Here is a 20,943-nt window from a genome sequence, read left to right as displayed (position 1 = left end):
CTGCAAGTTTAATGCTGTATATTTCATTGTGTTACTGCAAGTTTAAAGCCATATATTTCATTGTGTTAGTGCAAGTTTAACGCTGTATATTTCATTGCATTACTGTACATTTAACGCCATATAGTTCTGTGCATTACTGCAAGTTTAACACCATATATTTCATTGCGTCACTGCAAGTTTAATGTCATATATTTCATTGCATTACTGGAAGTTTAATTCCCTTATATTTCATTGCGTTACTGCAAGTTTAATGTCATATAGTTCTGTCCGTTACTGCAAGTTTAATGCTGTATATTTCACTGCGTTACTGCAAGTTTAACTCTGTATATTTCATTGCATTACTGCAAGTTTAACGCTATATAGTTCTGTACATTACTGCAAGTTTAATGCCATATATTTCATTGTGTTACTGCAAATTTAATGCTGTATATTTCATTGCATTACTGGAAGTTTAACTCCATATAGTTTTGTGCATTACTGCAAGTTTAGCGCCGTATATTTCATCGCATTACTGAAAGTTCAATGCCATATATTTCTGTGCATTACTGCAAGTTTAACGTCATCTATTTCTGTGTGTTATTGCAAGTTTATCCCCTCCTCCTCCATGCCCTCCTCTGCTGGATTGTCCTATGAACCTCAATTCCACCTGCCCATAAACCGCCTGATTTGTGACATGCCCATCAGGTGGAACTAGACTTTGGCAATGCTGCAGCAGCTGCCTATGCAGCAGAGAGTCGTCAATGAGTATCTGTGTGAGTATGGCACAACGACAGGCTCAGGCTGGCAAGGCTTTTTTTCCCCACGCCAATGGCTGCTCATAAAGAATGCATGCACTGTACTGTCACCATTTGAGGAGGCCACCAGGATGGTGAGCAGTGACAGTGCATGCATAAGTAACACAATCCCTGTTGTGTTCCTGCTAGAGCAGACTCTGCGTGGCATTATGGACAGGTCACTCGAGGCAGAATAGTGGGAGGAAGAGAAGGATTTCCTTTCTTCTCGAGGCCCACTTAATGCAGACACCATTGTTCCTATGCCACAGAACATACAAGAGGAGAGAGAGGAGGAGGAGGATTTGGGCAGTTTCTGAGGCATTGAAGCAGAGGAAGACATACGTCAAACAGTAAGAGATGATTTTCCATCCCCAGAACCCTTGGGAGTAGTACGTGGCTGGTAGGAGGCAGTTCCAGATACTGTAATCCTTAGTGACCCAGAGTAGTCTGCTTCTCGTGCCTCCACAAATTTGTGGTGCATGGGCTCCATCATGCTTCAAAGCCTGAGAAAGGATCCAAGAAAATGTGGTGTAAAGGAGAAGGATCACTATTGGTTGGCAACCCTGCTTGACCACCAGTATAAGGAGAAAGTTTCAGAACTCACCCCATCCCCACAGAGAGTTCAGAAGATGAAATCTCTTGAGGTCACCTTAAAGAGGAGTTTATCTAATGCTTTTCTGGTAGGTTACAGTATTGAGGAAAACATTGTTTTGAGGCTTCTGTCAGTCAAGAGAGGAGCGGCGGAGAAGGCGGGCGCCTATATGATGCATTTCTCAATTTTTTTAGTCCTTGCCGCCCAGGGCTCTCAGCTTCCACATCCCATCGGTAGCATCTGCATCACATGATGGACGGTTATCTAGGCAAAAAAACAGAGATGGAGAGCTTTCCAGTCAACGATCAACTGGCTTACTAGGTCATGAGAATAGACCACTGGCCAGGACTTGCCCAGTATGCAACTGAGCTGCTGGGCTGCCCTGCATCCACCGTGTTTTCCGAATGGGCATTTAGTGCTGCTGGAGGTTTTGTTACTTATCATAGAACGCGTCTGTCCACAGACACCTAATACACCTAAAAAAGGACAAAAACATATAAAAAATAAGGTTCTTATTGCTTGATTCACAGCTACAGGTTGCAACCAAAGGCGGGTGCGTTTGAGTGTGCCATGTGTAGGGCAGTCCATTAATTTCAATAGACTGCCTTATGCACAAGATATGCGGTAAAGAGATGCATGGACCATTAACAATCAATAGCACCACCACCTATCTGCTAAAGGGAGCATTTCTCCCTGTGTGCCAGGAAATCATGCGAAATTGCACGCGTTGCCGACACGCAGAGATGTGAACCTGACTTAAATGGTCTGTAAACGCCCATGCTCAGGTGTGGATGCCGCCTTCAAGTTTTTTTTGGAACTTACAAACGTTAACGTACTAAAGAAATGTACTCATATCATTATTACTAATAATTAAAGCCCAACCCCCACAAAAAAAATGTAATATTCGCTATGATACTGTATGTCTGCAGTTGGGCTTTAACCACTTGCTTACCGGGCACTTAAACCCCCTTTCTGCCCAGACCAATTTTCAGCTTTCAGCGCTCTCACACTTTGAATGACAATTGCGCGGTCATGCAACGCTGTACCCAAATTACATTTTTATATTTCTTTTCACACAAATAGAGCTTTCTTTTGGTGGCATTTAATCACTTCTGGGTTTTTTATTTTTTGCTAAAAAAAAAGAAAGAATAAACTGTTATACAATTTTGAAAACAGGTCCTTTTTCTCCTTCATTGAAGTGTGCTGATGAGGCTGCACTGATAGACGGCACCGATGGGCACTGATAGGTGGCACTGATGGGTGGCACTAATGGGCAGCACTAATGGGCAGCACTGAAGGGCCCTGATAGGTGGCACTGATAGGTGGCACTGATGGGCACTGATGCTCACTGATGGGTGGCACTGATGGGCACTGGTGTGGCACTGGTAGGTGAGACTGATAGGCAGTCACCGATGATGAGGCACTGATGGGCATTGATTCTCAGAACTGGTGGGCATTGATAGTTGGCACTGTTGGGAAAAGGTAGGTGGCTTTGTGGGCACTGGTAGGTGGGCACGCAGGCAGCTCATGCACGGAAAGACATCATACAATTAAGGCCCGCGCTGTAGCTGTTATTCGGCTATAGTGCGGGTGGGAGGAGGTTAATAATCAAGGCAAACAGTTTATATGCAGTGCCTGGTAGTGTTAGTACCTCTATACCTTACACCTTATCTAAATGGATTAAGTCACCTTTTATAACATGTTATACAGTGGTGTGAAAAAGTGTTTGCCCCCTTCCTCATTTCCTGTTCCTTTGCATGTTTGTCACACTTAAGTGTTTCGGAACATCAAACCAATTTAAACAATAGTCAAGGACAACACAAGTAAACACAAAATGCAATTTGTAAATGAAGGTGTTTATTATTAAAGGTGAAAAAAAATCCAAACCATCATGGCCCTGTGTGAAAAAGTGATTGCCCCCCTTGTTAAAACATACTATAACTGTGGTTGTCCACACCTGAGTTCAATTTCTCTAGCCACACCCAGGCCTGATTATTGCCACACCTGTTCACAATCAAGGCATCACTTAAATAGGAGCTGCTTGACACAGTAAGGTCCACCAGAAGATCCTTAAAAGCTACACATCATGCCGAGACCCAAAGAAATTCAGGAACAATTGAGAAAGAAAGTAATTGAGATCTATCAGTCTGGAAAGGGTTATAAAGCCATTTCCAAAGCTTTGGGAATCCAGCGAACCACAGTGAGAGCCATTATCCACAAATGGCGAAGACATGGAACAGTGGTGAACCTTCCCAGGAGTGGCCGGCCGCCCAAAATTACCCCAAGAGCGCAGCGACGACTCATCCAAGAGGTCACAAAAGACCCCACAACAACGTCCAAGGAACTGCAGGCCTCACTTGCCTCAGTTAAGGTCAGCGTTCATGCCTCCACCATCAGGAAAAGACTGGGCAAAAATGGCCTGCATGGCAGAGTTCCAAGGAGAAAACCACTGCTAAGCAAAAAGAACATCAAAGCTCGTCTCAATTTCTCCACAACACATCTTGATGATCCCCAAGAATTTTGGGACAACATTCTGTGGACCGATGAGACAAAAGTGGAACTCTTTGGAAGGTGTGTGTCCAAGTATATCTGGCGTAGAAGGAACACTGCATTTCATAAAAAGAACATTATACCAACAGTAAAATATGGTGGTGGTAGTGTGATGGTCTGGGGCTGTTTTGCTGCTTCAGGACCTGGAAGACTTGCCGTGATAAAAGGAACTATGAATTCTGCTGTCTACCAAGAGATCCTGAAGGAGAATGTCCGACCATCTGTTCGTGTACTCAAGCTGAAACGAACTTGGGTTCTGCAGCAGGACAATGATCCTAAACACACCAGCAAGTCCACCACCGAATGGCTGAAGAAAAACAAAATGAAGACTTTGGAGTGGCCTAGCCAAAGTCCTGACCTGAATCCTATTGAGATGTTGTGGTATGACCTTAAAAAGGCCGTTCATGCTCGAAAACCCTCTAATGTAACTGAATTAGGACAATTCTGCAAAGATGAGTGGGCCAAAATTCCTCCAGGACGCTGTAAAAGCCTCATTGCACGTTATCGCAAACGCTTGGTTGCAGTTGTTGCTGCTAAGGGTGGCCCAACCAGTTATTAGGTTTAGGGGGCAATCACTTTTTCACACAGGGCCATGATGGTTTGGATTTTTTTTCACCTTTAATAATAAACACCTTCATTTACAAATTGCATTTTGTGTTTACTTGTGTTGTCCTTGACTATTGTTTAAATTGGTTTGATGTTCCGAAACACTTAAGTGTGACAAACATGCAAAGGAACAGGAAATGAGGAAGGGGGCAAACACTTTTTCACACCACTGTATGTAACACTCATATTCAGGGTGTAGCATGTAACATGCTACTGATGCAGCAGCCCACATCCAACCCCCCCTCCCCCCCAGCCCCCTTTGTGACAGGGTTTTGGCCACCCAGCCGTGTCATTCATTCACAGAGTTCTGTAAATGGGAGAACTACAACTTCCAACTGCCTTCTCAATGAACTATCAGGGTGCTGGTGAGCTCTCTAGGTAGTTCATTGATCCTTCCCGTCATTCAACAAGTGCCTGCCTTTACAAAGTATGAGCAGACAGATACACTCACAGCCTGCAGGAGTCTGGCATTGCACCTGTGATCTGCCAATGACGGGTGCAATGCTTTACAGGCTTCTAATAAAAAAATAGCAAATGTACTTTTTTTTTTTTATATATCTGTAAAGGTGAACTTACCCTTTAAAATGTCAGGAAAACATTTGAAAGTAAAATTAATCCTCTTTATTAATGAACTGAGATGGTGGGAAATGTAAGCTTGTAAGAGACCTGCATTGCACAGCAGTTTCCGCCAAGCTGGTCCAGATAGGATACAGGAAAGTGCAGAAACATTGCTTAAATAGGAAATTCAAGGGAGGAGCGAAGAGTTTGCATACCAAGGCATAAGGGAACTCAAATGGGCAAAAGCGACAGGCATTACCTATAAAGAAGTTGTGGCAAATACATGGGAATCAAGGGACCAGCTTACCGCACCAAATATATTGCATCGCAGGACTGTTCAGTCATGAAGATGCACGGAAGATGGAGAGACTCGTGGGCTCTCATCCATCTCCGAGTCTTCACGCATTCTTGGCGGGGTGCCATCTGAAGTTTCGCAGCGCCTTTGTCTGCTTCTTTGCGACCTTGGGGTTTCAGCAGGTTGGGAAGGGATCCAGGGATTAGGTTGTAGAAATGCACCATATCAGTCAGGAACACTGATCGCCAGGATGTTGAGGGTGTCACAAAATTGCTGGAGATCTCCTGGTGTTCTCAGCAATGCTGTGCGATTTCCAGTAGTGGCTTGGAGACAAAAGGGAAACTTCCAGTGGTAAGGGATATGTCGTTCCCCCAGGACTTGAAGGAGAGGGCGCAGGTCTTGGAATATCTGGATGCGCACTCCTTCATTTTCCATATTAGCATGATTGTGGGCTAATCGCAGTATTTCCTCTTTCTTGATAAAGTTTACTAAGCAACATACAGCATCTCTTGGTGGGTCAGTGTCTCTGCCTCTAGGTCTAAACGTGCTGTGACACCTCTCCATCTCAACTGGGGCATCGGGCAGCCTGCCCAGGAGTGCGTTAAAGATTGCCCAAACTGCAGCTTGCAACTGGAGGCCCTCTAACGACTCTGGTATCCCTCTGATACGTAGGTTGCGTCTGCAGCCTCTGTTAACTAGGTCCTCCATGTGTCTATGCATATCTATGAGGTGTTGTGCTTGTACAGTGGAGGCACGTTATACTTGCTGGGTGGCCGCTCCGTGTGTCATGGCGACCGCTTCCACGTGCTCTAACTTAGATGCAACAGCTCTTATGTCACTTTTTAAGTCTGTTATCACTGCAAACAGGGAGCTTTTAATATCAATGGCCACCTGCTGGAGGTCGGCCAGGCACAGGAGAGGAGAGGGATGTGAAGCGCCCATACCTGGAGGAGAGGTGTCCAAAGGGTCGGTGGCAGCAGCGCGACTCACACTACGGCCCGCGGCTTGAGATGCGGCCTGTGAGTCAGTGTGCTGTGTGCGGAACATTGCCAGAATGTGTTTGCTCAGCTGGGTGGACGGCTCCAGTGGCAAACTGGCTTCTCCCAGCCATCTTCTCTGTTTGTTTCCCAAGGTCTTCCCACTGATTAAAGGCTATTCTGGATGGCGGAGCTCTCCTTCTATGCTGCCATCATGCTCTGGTGCCAGGCCACGCCCAAGGAGCAAAGAGTTAAAGGTTTGCCAGAAACAAGATACAAGACAATGTTGTCGAAAGAATCAGGCAGGCAGCTACCTAGTATCTCAAGTGGAACAGCAAGAAAGGCTACAGCCAGATACTGCAGAGCTCCCAGGTTTAGATGTGGACCCTGATACCCTCAGTCTCAGGCCCTGATACTTACAAAAACCAAGCTTTCCCCCTTCTCCATTGTGAGTCCAAAACTCAGGGGTGCCCAACCTTTTGAACAGAGAGGGCCACTTAAGCGACTTGGTAACCGGTCGCGGGCCGCAAATGAAAGAGCAGGCGGATGATAGGTCCATGCAGAGCGGGCATGGACACAGCCCACTCTACTCTATGGGTCCTCTGATCTGATCCACCCAGACAGAAGGGGATTGATCCCTTCTGTTTTTGTTTTTTTTACCGAATCAGATTGGAGGTAGGCGGTTTTAAATGGACACAAATCTGTTTACATCTGCCGTTTCATAGAGGTGAATGGAGGGTCCGATTGGGTCAGACCGATTGTGTGAAAGGAGCCTTTCACACTAATGCAGTGCAGTGTATCTGTGTCTTTCCTGCGGGTTAGCTACACTTTGCCATAGACTTCTATTATATCCTGCAGGTGTGATGCACTTTCTGAAAGCTCACCAAACCCACAGGTAATAACAGAAGTCTATGCCTCAGTGCAGGTAACCTGAAGGTGCACTGCATCTGCGGATCAGTTTGAAAGCAGCCCAGTAACCACTGCAAAGATATGCCCATATATACACTACAATTTTAGTAATAAATTGACCTTTAATAACAGTCTTCCATTCAGGTATTGCCTGCTGTTGCTGTCCATGGCAGCGTGCATTTGGTATCACTCCGCCTGTGGCAAGAGATGGCGCTATACAGGAAGCATCAGCTTATACAGCTCTGCTCCACAGCCGCTTGTTTTGCCGGCTTCATTAACAACACAGATGCTCTGGGATGGTGGGTCGGTAACCCATGATCTGGGCTTGCCAATCTGCCATCCCACAGAAGGAGGTCACGGGCCACATCAGAGGGCTCCGCGGGCCACTGGTTGGGCACCCCTGCCATAACTACTCCTCCAGTGAGGCCCGGAACGTAAAAGACAGAAAATAAAAAGTAGTGCAGGGCCCGGGCATGACCATGTGTTTAGGGGAGACAATGCATGGGTTAATATGAAGAGATAAGAGGAGAGGGGACAGTGAGTAAAGTCCAAGGGGGAGTGGTAATATATAAGGAGGAGGCGGCGCTGGGCTGGGGAACAGAAAGTTGTGGAGAAAGAAAGGAGGAGGCAGTTTTTCCCACCCGCCCTCCCTATATGTTGTCTGTGTTTGTTGGTTTATGTGTTTTCTTTCTTTCAGGAGCATGGCAGATGGTCGTCATGGCAGCTGTGGATTGGTGGTGTTTTGTTGGTCTTTGACGGTGGCAGTAAACATATGTGATGGAAAGGGGTGGGGGGCTCATCGGTAGTATGTGCCCCTCCGGTGTATTCCAGCGAAAGGTTAGCTGGAATACTGTAATGGTTGCACTGCGGGAAGGGGGTTGTCTCCGAGCTGATTATCCGCTGGAGGCCTATCGTGTGGAAAAAGGTCCCGCAGTGTATTGGTGGAATATGTGTTGGAGTTCGGGGGTGCCGTCAAAGACCAACAGACTGGAGTTAAACAAGTTGTTACGGAGGTGATATTTTGGTATATATTTGATATTGGAGTTATTTATATGGTGTGAATAATAAATAGGCTGCTATGGCCATTTATACTCCAAAATTAAGGTGTGGTCTCATCATTTTAGAAGGGTAAGAAATGGGAATGTTGGAGTACAAGTGGTACAGCAGTAAGAGGCAGGTTGGGTACCTCTGAACTACGCTGGTCATGGCAGTCCAGCCCTGCAGAGGGCTCTCTCTTCCACTCAGGTACACAGGCCACAAGCCTACATGGTGTTGGTCATCGGTGACCTGTTCTCATACCTGAGCTACCACATCCTACCCATAGCTGGTATTAAAAGAGCACCGACTCCACCTACCACAATACCAGAACAGAGGCAACAAATAAACACACGGTTCAGGATCTAAAAACTACATATTTATGCATAAAGAAAAATAGATATAATTATCTTTCTAAGATTTATCAGTGTATCTTTTATTTTAGATTCTGGCATTCATATATAAATTCTGACTTTTTTTGTTTTGGACCCAAAGATTTGATAAGTATCAGTAATAATTTTTTTCTGTTTTCTTCCCTAGACTTGGAGGGTAAAGTCTTCTTCTTCCCCAAAGAAACCAACACTTCTCATGTTATTCTAAGACCTACAATTACAGAAATTACATTGCAGAAAGTCAGCGTCTGTCTACGTTCCTACAGTGAACTTTCCCGTCCCCATTCTTTGTTCTCTATGGCTACTCCAAGATACGCAGATGCCTTTCATATCTTCTTCAAGCCTCCGTACAACTATCGGGTATTCATAAACAATGCAACGGCTGTTTTTACAGCGTTCTCAGAGGCTTTTTACTGGAGGCACATCTGTGTGACCTGGGACTCCAGCTATACAGGGGCCATCAATCTTTGGCTCAATGGAAAGCTTGCCTCCCAAAGGGAATACATGACGCAATCTTATTGTGATGCTTATTATATCAATTCTGAAAGCAGTATTGTTCTGGGACAGAACCGAGATTCTTATGGGGGAGGGTTTGATGCTTCTCAGTCATTGGTTGGTGAGATAAGTGACGTCCACATGTGGGATTACGCCCTGACTCCAGAAGACATCCAAAAGGTCCTCTCTGGTGAACTCCATGGAAATGCCATTAATTGGAATAGCTTGCACTATAAAATTAAAGGGAGGGTTCACGTCAAGCCGTCACCTCAACGTAAGTCTATCATCTTACTATATACACCTTATTAATTATTAAGATCCTCCAACTTTCAGTACAGAATTACAATGAAGAAGACTTTATGTACCATGCACATCAGCAGTGAGAGGTGACTGTGACAATTATATGTGAAAGTCTATTACCTTTTGTGTCTAACAGAATTATCATTTGCAGCTCATAACTTTTCCTTTTACTGAGTATTTTTAAATACTCTACACCTTACAAACCACTTTGACCTACAGGTAAGCCTAGATTAAGGCTTACCTGTAGGTCCAAGAAATATCTCCTAAACCTACACGGTTTAGGAGACATTTGACAAAAGACAGGCACCGCTGTCTACGGCGCACTGAGCGCGCCGCTGTTAACGGCGATATGCCACGAGTGGCGGCTCCTGTGCGCATGCGCGGGAGTGACGTCATCATGCCTCCGTCGAATGACAGCGTCGGAGCAGTGAGACCCACCAAGAAGATGGAGGCTCCGTACACAAGGGGACAGCGGTGACTTCGCTGGCTCCTGTGCCAGGTAAGTGACACATAATGGACTACTATGCGATGCGATGTGATGCACAGTAGTCCATTATGCTTTACCTTTGCAGGGAATTAAAGAGGAAGTAAACCCATCAGGGTTTACTTCCTCTTTAATGTGGATCTAAGGGCCAAAGGTTTTTTACCTTCATGCATTCATTTTTACCTTTAGTGTCCAGCTACCTGCCTCAACCCCTCCCTTATACTCATCTGAGCCTGATCCCGATACAGCAACATGCACAAGAGTAGAAGCTCATTGGCTGAGACACAGCAGCAGGATATATTGGTTGTAGTGGTCAATCACAGCCAATAAGGAGGGAGGGGGAAGCAGGGTGGAGACATGTTCTGTGTGTTTCAACCATACAGAGGTGGCTCAGGTGAGGGCTAGGGATGGGCCAAACACCCCCCTGTTCAGTTCACACTAGAACATGCAAAAAGGAAAAAGAATTGTGCAAACATGCAAACCCTATTAAAGAGGTTGTAAACCCACTACAAAAAAGAAAACGTGCAAGACAAAGGCATAATGAGCTAGTATGCATAGCATACTAGCTCATTATGAAATACTCACCTTAGATCAAAGTCCTCACACACTGCTCTGGCCGGCGACATTGCTCCCAGAGTTATTTCGGGGTATCATGGGCTGTGATTGGCCGGAGCCATGATGACGTCACTCCTGCGGTAACAGAACGTCAGTTGTAGCAGCGACACGAATGAGCTGTTGCTTCAGTGCGCATGTGCCGATGACCGTTTCAGGTTTAGGAGATATCCACAGTAGCTACAATTAAGCCTTATTATGTTCTTACCTGTAGTAAAAAGCTTGTAAGGGTTTACAACCACTTTAAAGTCTATGGGACACGAACATGAAAAATCAAAAGTGTTCATTTTAAAGGCTTATATAAGTTATTGCCATAAAACTTGTATGGGGACCTGGGTCCTGCCCCAGGGGACATGCTTTAATGCAAAAAAAAAAAAATTAAGTTTTGTAAGCTGTAATGTGTTAAAATAGATAAAAATCAAGGTCCCCCCCTCCCCAGGGATTTTAAGGAGAACTCCACGGCAAAATGAAAAAAAAATGGTGTGGGTTCCCCCCCAAAATCCATAACAAACCCTTATCCAAGCAAGCAGACTGGAGGACAGGATAGGGGGGTTAGCAAACGCCCCCCCCCCCGGACCATACCAGGTTGTATGTTCTCGACATGGGGAGGGTGCTTTATGGGTGACCCTCATAATTGCGATAAGCTTCCCCGATCGCATCCAGATAGCAAAAAAAAGCGGAGCAATTCTCCGGAGCCCTTTACCCATAATGCTAACTAGAATAGCAAACGCCTGAAGCAAATTAAGAAACGACTGAGGAATGAGCCTGCATCTCCTCTTCTCCTCCTCTTTCTTTCTGTCATCTAACTTACCTCTGTCCAGATAAAATGTTTCTAGCGGAAGGAGGGAAAATATTTCGACATACTCACCCCACCAAATATACTCCCGCACTTCCTGCTTGAGGTGTGCTCCCAGCGGCCCTTGAAACAAATGTACACCTCACATTTGGCCGAGTCCACCATGCATACCCGGTCCTCTTCCTTCTCTAGCGTCTTACCTTGTCTGCTGTTTGCCACACCATTCTCCCCTGCAACTGTTGCTTGTGCCACTTCCGCTCCCGAGGCAGGTGCACCCCTGTAGCTGCATCCGGCACACCAGACAATGTCCCAGTCCTCACTGTTAACGTGCTGCCAGAGGCCCCGTTACACCCGCTCTCGTCTTCCAGCTCCCCTTTGGACAGGGTAGCATCCTCACAATCGTTCATGCTGCCCCAGCCCATAACACCTGAATTCTGCTGGGTGCCAGTGCGGCCTGCTCTTGATGTCACTACTTGCCATCTTCCAGGAGGGCCCAGGCTATTCCCCATCATTGACCAGCTGGGCACTCACCCTGGCCGGGCAGGATGAAGCCACTCCTCTCGCCATCCAGCCCAGAGCACCACTAACTGCAGCGCTGCCATCAGGCCTCTGCTCCCCTACTGGCTTCATCATGGCAGGGACACTGGCCGCTCCAGGCACTGGCCCAGTTCTGGAGGACCTATCTCTCCCCCGCTGAGCCACCCGGGTGGCCAGATCCAGCCCTGGGTGCCGCATTTTGCATCTTACCACTCGATGAGGGATGTGCCACGACCTCCATCCCAGCCCCATCCCGTGAGTCCCGCCTAGGCCAAGGATTCCTCTCAGGCCGAACCGGCTCTGCGTGTGACTGGTGTTTTCGTGTGGGGACCAGGGGGTCCCTGGAGGCATTCTCCATGGGGCTCCTAGCCTGGGAAACACCTCCAGGCTGAGGCACTCCGGAGGACTGTACCTCTGAGCCTGAATTGCAGCGGGAGGTGCAGGGACACTACCCCTCTGCTCGGCTCCCACAAGCAAACTCTTGACCTGGGAGTGCAACCAGTCTGTACCGTGCACCGCCGCTGCAGCCCACATCTGCAGGGAAGGAAGTTCCTTAGCCTCTCTCCTCCTGGTAACTGTGCCCTCCCCTTCCTTTCTGTCGCACTTCCTCTCCAAGCCCCACCCCCTCCATGCAGAACCACCAGCCCTGCTACATGTACCCTCCCACTACACTCAACTCTCCATAACAAGCCCCATTAACCCCTGTCATGCTGGCCCTACGCTGAATTACCTTTGGTAATGCTCTGGGTCTCTCTTTTTTGCTGTGGTATTGTACTAAACATGTGCCACTATAGACACCCCCCAGGCATGATATTTAAAGGAATATTTCATTTTTATTGTTTCACTTTAAGCATTATTAAAATCCCTGGTCCTGAAAAAATAACCATTTTTAAAATAATTTTTTTGCATTGATACATGTCCCCTGGGGCAGGACCCGGGTCCCCAAACACTTTTTATGGCGATAACTTGCATATAAGCCTTTAAAATTAGCACTTTTTATTTTTCACGTTCGTGTCCCATAGACTTTAATAGTGTTTGCATGTTCGAACAAACTTTTTGCCTGTTCACATGTTCTGCTGTGAACCGACCCCGAGGTGTTCGACTCATCCCTAGAGAGCATCTGTGAATGTGTATGCTTTTATCTAAACCATTCTGTTATAGCTCTGGCTGTATGTTTAGGGCTGTTGTCTGGAAGGTGAACGTCCATCCAAGTCGCAGTCCAAGTCTCAAGTCTTCTGCAGTCAAACAAGTTTTCTTCTAATATTGCTCTGTATTTGTCTCCATCCTTATTCCCATCAACTCTGACCAGCTTCCCTGTCCCTGCTGAAGAAATACATCCCCAAAACATGATGCTGCCACCACCATGTTTCACAGTGGGGACGGTGTGTTCAGGGTGATGGGCAGTGTTAGTTTTCCGCCACACAGCATTTTGCTTTTATGCCAAAAAGTTTAATTTTGGTCTCATCAGACCAGATCACCTTCTTCCACGTTTGTTGTGTTTTCCACATGGCTTCTCGCACACTGCAAAGGAGACTTCTTATGGCTTTCTTTTAACAATGTCTTTCTTCTTACCACTCTTCCATAAAGTCCAGATTTGTGGAGAGCACGACTAATAGTTGTCCTGTGGACAGATTCTCCCACCTGAGCTGTGGATCTCTGCAGTTCCTTCAGAGTTACCATGGACCTCTTGGCTGCTTCTCTGATGAATGTTCTCCTTGCTCGGCCTGTCAGTTTAGGTGGACGGCCATGTCTTGGTTTGCAGTTGTGCCATACTCTTTCCATTTTCGGGTGATGGATTGAACAGAGCTCCGTGAGATGTTCAAAGTTTGGGATATTTTTTTATAACCTAACCCTGCGTTATACTTCTCCACACCTTTATCCCTGACCTGTCTGGTGTGTTCCTTGGCCTTCATGATTTTGTTTGTTCACTAAGGTTCTCTAATGCCACGTACACACGTAGCAGACTATCCGGCGGACTTAGTCTGGCGGACTTTCCGCCGGAATGTCCGTCGGACTTTCCGAACGAGCTACTTGCCCACACGCGGCACTTTTTCAGCGGACTAATAAGGCATACTAAGTCCGCCGGACTATCCGCTGTACTTTTGAAATGAACGGACTCGCCCACACAGGCGGAGCAAACCCCGCTCATTTTGAGCGTGTCTCCAGGTAGTCGGGGCCAGCGAAGGAGGCATCGCTGGCCCCGTCACCTGGTATGGACTTAAAGGGGAAACCCTACGCCGAAAAATCGGCGTGGGGGTCCCCCCTAGGTCCATATCAGACCCTTATCCGAGCACGCTACCCAGCCGGCCAGGAAAGGGGGTGGGGATGATCGAATGCCCCCCTCTCCTGAGCCATACCAGGCTGCGTGCCCTCAACATGGGGGGTTGCCTTGGGGAAGGGGGGGCCGCGAGGGCCTACTCCAAAGCACCTTGTCCCCATGTTGATGAGGACAAGGGCCTCTTCCCGACAACCCTGGCTGTTGGTTGTCGGGGTCTGCGGGCGGGGGGCTTATCGGAATCCGGGAGCCCCCTTTAATAAGGGGGCCCCCGGATACCGGCCCCTCACCCTATGTGAATGAGTAGGGGGTACAATGTACTCCTACCCATTCACCTGTGGAAAAAAGTAAAACACAACACGCAAGGGTTAAAATAGTTTATTGCACAGCTCCGGGGGTCTTCTGTCCGTCTTCGGGGGTCTTCTCGCCGGACTCCTCCGCTATCTTCTGCTAGCTCTTTTTCTAGCAGAGGAGCCCGGCTTTCTTCTTCGCCGCCGCCCTCTTCTTCCGACTTTGGAGGTCTTGTCCCCCTTTCTTCTTGCCAGGCCACCACGCCTTCTTCCAGCTCTTTTACAGGTGGTGGCCTGCCTCAAAAAGTAATAGGGAAGGAAAATCCCAAAAAAGGTAGCTTGGAAAGAAATTCTAAATAGAAAAACCTCAACAGAGTATATTGCCCCCTTATTGATCTACAGCATTCAAATAGTAAAACTCCCCTACAAAAGAGCGTGGGGTAGACCTACAAACCACAAGATCCCACAAAGTTCTCAAAAAGAGATGGTTTGTGGTTCGGAATAATAAATTACTGATATAGTTACATAGTAGGCGAGGTTGAAAAAAAGACACAAATCCAAGTTCAACCTATGTGTGTGATTATATGTCAGTATTTCATTGTATATCCCTGTGTGTTGTGGTCGTTCAGGTGCTTATCTAATATTTTTTTTTTTATTATCAATGCCCTCCGCTGAGACCACCGCCTGTGGAAGGGAATTCCACACCCTTGCCATACTTACAGTAATGATCCCTCTACGTAGTTTAAGGTTAAACCTCCTTTCTTCTCATTTTAATGAGTGGTCACATGTCTTATTAAACTCCCTTCCACGGAAAAGTTTTATCCCTATTGTGGGGTTAACAGTACGGTATTTGAACATTGAAAAATCATATCCCCTCTCAAGCGTCTCTTCTCCAGGGAGAATTAATTCAGTGCTCTGAACCTTTCCTCATAACTAATGTCCTCCAGACCCTTTATTCGTTTTGTTGCCCTTCTCTGGACTCTCTCCACTTCCAGTTCCTCCTTCCTGAGGACTGGTGCCCAGAACTCAATGGCATACTCCAGGTGCAGCTGGACCAGAGTTATGTAGAGCGGGAGAATTATTGTTTTATCTCTGGAGTTAATCCCCTTTTTAATGCCAATATTTTGTTGGCTTTGTTAGCAGGAGCTTGGCATTGCTGAGCCCATCATCTACTAGGACCTCCAGGTCCTTTTCCATCCTAGATTCCCACAGAGGTTTTCCTCCCAGTCTATAGATTGCATTCATATTTTTGCCACCCAAATGCATTATTTTACATTTTTCTACATTGAACCTCATTTGCCATGTAGATGCCCACCCTATTAATTTGTTCAGATCTTCTTGCAATGTTTCCACATCCTGCAGAGAAGTTATTGCCCTGCTTAGCTTGGTATCTTCCGCAAATACAGAGATTGAACTGTTTCCCCCATCCCCATCCTCCAGGTCATTTATGAATAAATTAAATAGACTTGGTCCCAGGACACAACCCTGGGGGACCCGACTATCCACCCCTGACCATTCCGAGTATTCCTCATTTATCACCACCCTCTGAACTCGCCCTTGTAGCCAGTTTTCAATCCATGTACTCACCCTATGGTCCATGCCAACGGACCTTGTTTTGTACAGTAAAGGTTTATGGGGAACTGTGTCAAATGCTTTTGCAAAATCCAGATACACCACGTCTACGGGCCTTCCTTTATCTAAATGGCAGCTCACCTCCTCATAGAAGGTTAATAGATTTGTTTGGCAAGAACGACTCTTCATGAATCCATGCTGATTACTGCTAATGATACCGTTCTCATTACTAAAATCTTGTATATAGTCCCTTATCATCCCCTCCAACAGCTTGCATACTATTGATGTTAGGCTAACTGGTCTGTAATTCCCAGGGATGTATTTTGACTCTTTTTTAACCACTTTCAGACCGGACCACTTTGCTGGCTTAAGACCGGAGCACTTTTTGCGATTCGGCACTGTGTCGCTTTAACTGACAATTGCGTGGTCATGGGAAGTGGCTCCCAAACAAAATTGATGTTCTTTTTTTCCCACAAATAGAGCTTTCTTTTGGTGGTATTTGATTGCCTCTGCGGTTTAAATTTTTTGCGCTATAAACAAAAACAGAGCGTCAATTTTGAAAAAAAAATTTTTTTTTACATTTTGCTATAATAAATATCCCCCAAAAATATAGAAATGTTTTATTTATTTTCCTCAGTTTAGGCCAATACGTATTCTTCTACATATTCTTGGTAAAAATTGATTGGTTTGGGCAAAAGTTATAGCGTTTACAAAATAGGGCTTTATAGTTTTACGGAATTGTCATGGTTATGCAGTGATCTTCCTGTGTTTGCTTACCTTCCCTCATGTCTTCAGACTAAGAAGCCAGCTACTTCCACCTGGTGGTTTTTATAACCTCTCCTCTAAGCATGGCTCCACCCCAGGCCCTATCAGGGAGCCCTATATAAACCTGTGCACTGCAGGGCTCAGTGCTGATAAACCATTGTGTAGTCTTTGTTTGTTAGCTTCCGCTTGCCTGCCGTGTGCTCTGCTACTGATTTCCGTTACCGACTTTGGCGTGTTTTGACTATCCCTGCTTGCCTGTGACCCTGACCTTTTGGCATGTACCCGACTATTCTGTTCTGCTTGTGACCCCGACCTTGTCTTCGTCCCTCATCTTTGTCCTCCTGTTGCCTACTGTGGGTGTGAGCTGGGGGACCCTGGGGGTCGCGACCTGGAGCCAGTTGCAGCCAAGTCCATCCTCACCTCTGGAGGCCCTGGTGAACACCTGCTGGCTCTTAGACTCCGCGCCCCAGGGAATCTCACGCTCTATCCCCAGTGGGATCTGTCCCCGTCTGCAGCAATCAACCGTAGGGTCCACAACCTTGCGGTGCACTCCGCATCCCTACGGTGTGCACCTGTCACCTCGCCTCAAGGTGACCTGACAGTTTGATCAGCCATGGACCCGGCTGACGTGCCGCTTCCTGCAGATGATCCATTGCAGAGCTTAGTTCGGCGACTTGAGACCCAAGAATCGCATCAGACCCAGGTGATGCAATTCCTTCAGGATTTGGCATCCCGTTTTGATCAGGTTCAGGCCTCATTAGGACCCCCGGTTCAACAACCTCAACCGCTATCTGCCGCTGCACCTATCGCATCAGTCGCAGCCACACATTCATTACAACTACCAGCTCCGGTCCGTTTCTCTGGGGACTCCAAGGCTTGCAGGGGGTTCCTTAGCCAGTGCACAATTCATTTTGAACTTCTGCCCCAAAACTTCCTGTCCGATCGGGCAAAAGTCGCATATATCATATCCCTCCTGTCCGGCGAGGCGTTAGCCTGGGCCGCTCCTCTGTGGGAACTGAATGATCCAGTGGTTTCTAACCTGTCTGATTTCTTGAAACTTTTTCGGAATATCTTCGAGGAACCGGGTCGTGTCTCCTCAGCGGCTAGCGCTCTTTTACGTCTCCGTCAAGAGTCCGCTTCTGTGGGACAGTATGCTCTTCAGTTCCGTATCCTCACAGCTGAATTGAGCTGGAATAATGAGGCCCTAGTTGCAACCTTTTTACATGGCCTCTCTGATAGAGTGAAGGATGAATTAGCAGGAAGATCCCGTCCTGCTGATCTGGACAGTGTCATCACCTTTTGTAACCAGATCGATATTCGCTTTCAGGAGAGGGCCCTGGAAAAAAGACGCCAGCACTCCCCATTCTTTAGGCAGCCTGAGTCCCCAGTCCCTTCTCCTCGATCCGAGGAGCACCCCCTGCCTACCGAGGAACCTATGCAGTTGGGCTGGACTAAGTTATCTCCCGAAGAACGCGCTAGGCGCAGAACTCTGGGCCTATGCCTCTATTGTGGGGCCAAAGGTCATTTCCGTGACACTTATTCTCTTCGTCCGGAAAAACGCTCAGGGCTAATACATCTGGAAGGTGGAGTATTAGACCCTGAAATTTCACCTTCACCTTCTCGTCTTCTCCTTTCTGTGTTGCTTCATGTCAGTGCTTCCTCTCGTTCGGTCTCGCCACATCTGGATTCTGGAGCCGCTGCCAATTTCATGGATTGGGAAACTGCATCCTCCATGAGACTTACCCTTTTGCCCCTTACAACACCATTGGTGGTCTTGGCGATTGATGGCACGGTCCTCCCAGAGGGCCCTATCCGCTTCCAGACTATTCCTGCTGTATATAGCGATCCCTGCGATACGTCCTGCAATAGTCGGACTGGTGCAGTCTCTGGGTCATGTGGTACTCTGGATGAGGAGCCCACCTATGAACCTGAGTCGATCATTCACTCCAGTTCACATAACCATTTACCTTTGCCTGTCCCTAATCTCCCTTGGACACACAGCCAGGTTAACTTGTCTGCAAGTTCCAGTGTCGCTATGCCTTGTGATGCGATGGTCGCTACATCTGACTATACTATTCAGTCGGCCTCTGCACCACTTATGCCAGTCCAGCCCATGCCCCATGAGCTTCCTGCTTCTTGTTCAGGACCTTCTGTGATCCAGCCTCACCCTACTGCTACTATGTCCGTTCAAACCCATTTAAGAGGCTCAATCCATCCTTTGAATAGAATACCTCATTCGGCCAGGAGGGGTTTTCAATCTTTTTCTCAGGGTTCTCTGCATTCTGTTTCTGTTTCAGCTACCCAGCTTGACTCTTGTGACATGTCACTTTTTCACCAACCTGACCTCAGGGATCCACTGACCTCTGCCCAGTCTGGTGGTCCGGTTATGGATGCCCAACTCATCTTTAAGGGTCTGGGGGACCCTGCCCAGACTCCTGATCTTCTCATGCCCCTACCCATTCCTAAAAAGCCTTTAGTCCTCAAGTCCCCTCGTCCTCTCCCTACCTCTGTTTCGGTCTCTGAGGATAATCTAAAATACGAGGTTAGTCAAGTTTTGGATTCCCGACTCCGTAAAGGCTTTCTTCAATACCTCGTACTTTGGAAAGGGTTGGGTCCTGAGGAGAGGTCTTGGATCACTGCATCTGAGGTCTTTGCTCCCTGTCTGTTAAGGAGGTTCCATCTGGAGTTTCCCTTTAAGCCTGGACCCAGGCAGGGAAGGGGGAGGCCTCGTAAGAGGGAGGGTACTGTCATGGTTATGCAGTGATCTTCCTGTGTTTGCTTACCTTCCCTCATGTCTTCAGACTAAGAAGCCAGCTACTTCCACCTGGTGGTTTTTATAACCTCTCCTCTAAGCATGGCTCCACCCCAGGCCCTATCAGGGAGCCCTATATAAACCTGTGCACTGCAGGGCTCAGTGCTGATCAACCATTGTGTAGTCTTTGTTTGTTAGCTTCCGCTTGCCTGCCGTGTGCTCTGCTACTGATTTCCGTTACCGGCTTTGGCGTGTTTTGACTGTCCCTGCTTGCCTGTGACCCTGACCTTTTGGCATGTACCCGACCATTCTGTTCTGCTTGTGACCCCGACCTTGTCTTCGTCCCTCATCCTTGTCCTCCTGTTGCCTACTGTGGGTGTGAGCTGGGGGACCCTGGGGGTCGCGACCTGGAGCCAGTTGCAGCCAAGTCCATCCTCACCTCTGGAGGCCCTGGTGAACACCTGCTGGCTCTTAGACTCCGCGCCCCAGGGAATCTCACGCTCTATCCCCAGTGGGATCTGTCCCCGTCTGCAGCAGTCAGCCGTAGGGTCCACAACCTTGCGGTGCACTCCGCATCCCTACGGTGTGCACCTGTCACCTCGCCTCAAGGTGACCTGACAGTAATTTTTATTAATATTTTTTTTTTACTAGTAATGGTGGTGATCAGTGATTTTTATCGTGACTGTGACATTATGGCGGACACATCGGACATTTTTGACACATTTTTGGGACCATTGCCATTTATACAGCAATCAGTCCTATAAAAATGCACTGATTCCTGTGTAAATGACACTGGCAGTGAAGGGGTTAACCACTAGTGGGCAGTGTAGGGGTTAAGTGAGCCCTGGGGAGTGTTTATAACTGTGGGGGCGGCGTGGCTTTGTATGACACGTCACTGACCTCTGCTCCGATCACTGGGAGCAGAGATCAGTGACACTGTCACTAGGCAGAACGGGGAGATGCTTGTTTGCATTAGCATCTCCCCGTTCTTCCTCCCCGTGAGATGATAGTAGGCATCCTCACGGCGATCGAGTCCACGGGACCCACGATTGGACTCACGGAGGTCCTGACCAGCGCGCACGCACACGCGATGGCGCGGCAGCAAATTTAAAGGGACATACCTGTACGCCCATTTGCCTGTCCGTGCCATTCTGCCGACGTACATCGGCGTGCACCGGTCGGCAAGTGGTTAAGGTTGAATCTGTCATTGAAGGCTTATGGTGTCTGTCTTTTTTAAGAAGATTCGACGGAGCAGCTAAACTGTACGACGCCGCAATCGTAAATTTCCGGTCGAATGTTCCGCCTACAAGCTACAGTAGAATTCTAATGTTGTATGACACGAGTAATAATTATATTTATTAATTATTATTACTAGTCA

The 20,943-nt window shown here is 47.4% G+C and overlaps 1 protein-coding gene across 2 annotated transcripts in view; it reads left to right on the top strand.

Annotated features, from left to right (window-relative positions):
• LOC143961840 (uncharacterized) overlaps positions 1-20,943 on the top strand; it is an 86,192-nt gene that overhangs the window by 13,681 nt on the left and 51,568 nt on the right. For both annotated transcript variants that reach the window (XM_077471175.1, XM_077471174.1), the window contains exon 3: positions 8,836-9,456. In XM_077471175.1, the coding sequence (XP_077327301.1) occupies positions 8,836-9,456 (621 nt within the window). The remainder of the gene's footprint in view (positions 1-8,835; positions 9,457-20,943) is intronic.

The sequence above is a fragment of the Lithobates pipiens genome, unplaced genomic scaffold (genome assembly GCF_037356315.1).
Source record: "Lithobates pipiens isolate NorthernLeopardFrog02 unplaced genomic scaffold, aLitPip1_a1.2 Scaffold_8, whole genome shotgun sequence".
Taxonomy (NCBI): Eukaryota; Metazoa; Chordata; class Amphibia; order Anura; family Ranidae; genus Lithobates; species Lithobates pipiens.
Note: the sequence above shows the minus strand (reverse complement) of the source record. Positions and strands in the feature narration are given on the sequence as shown.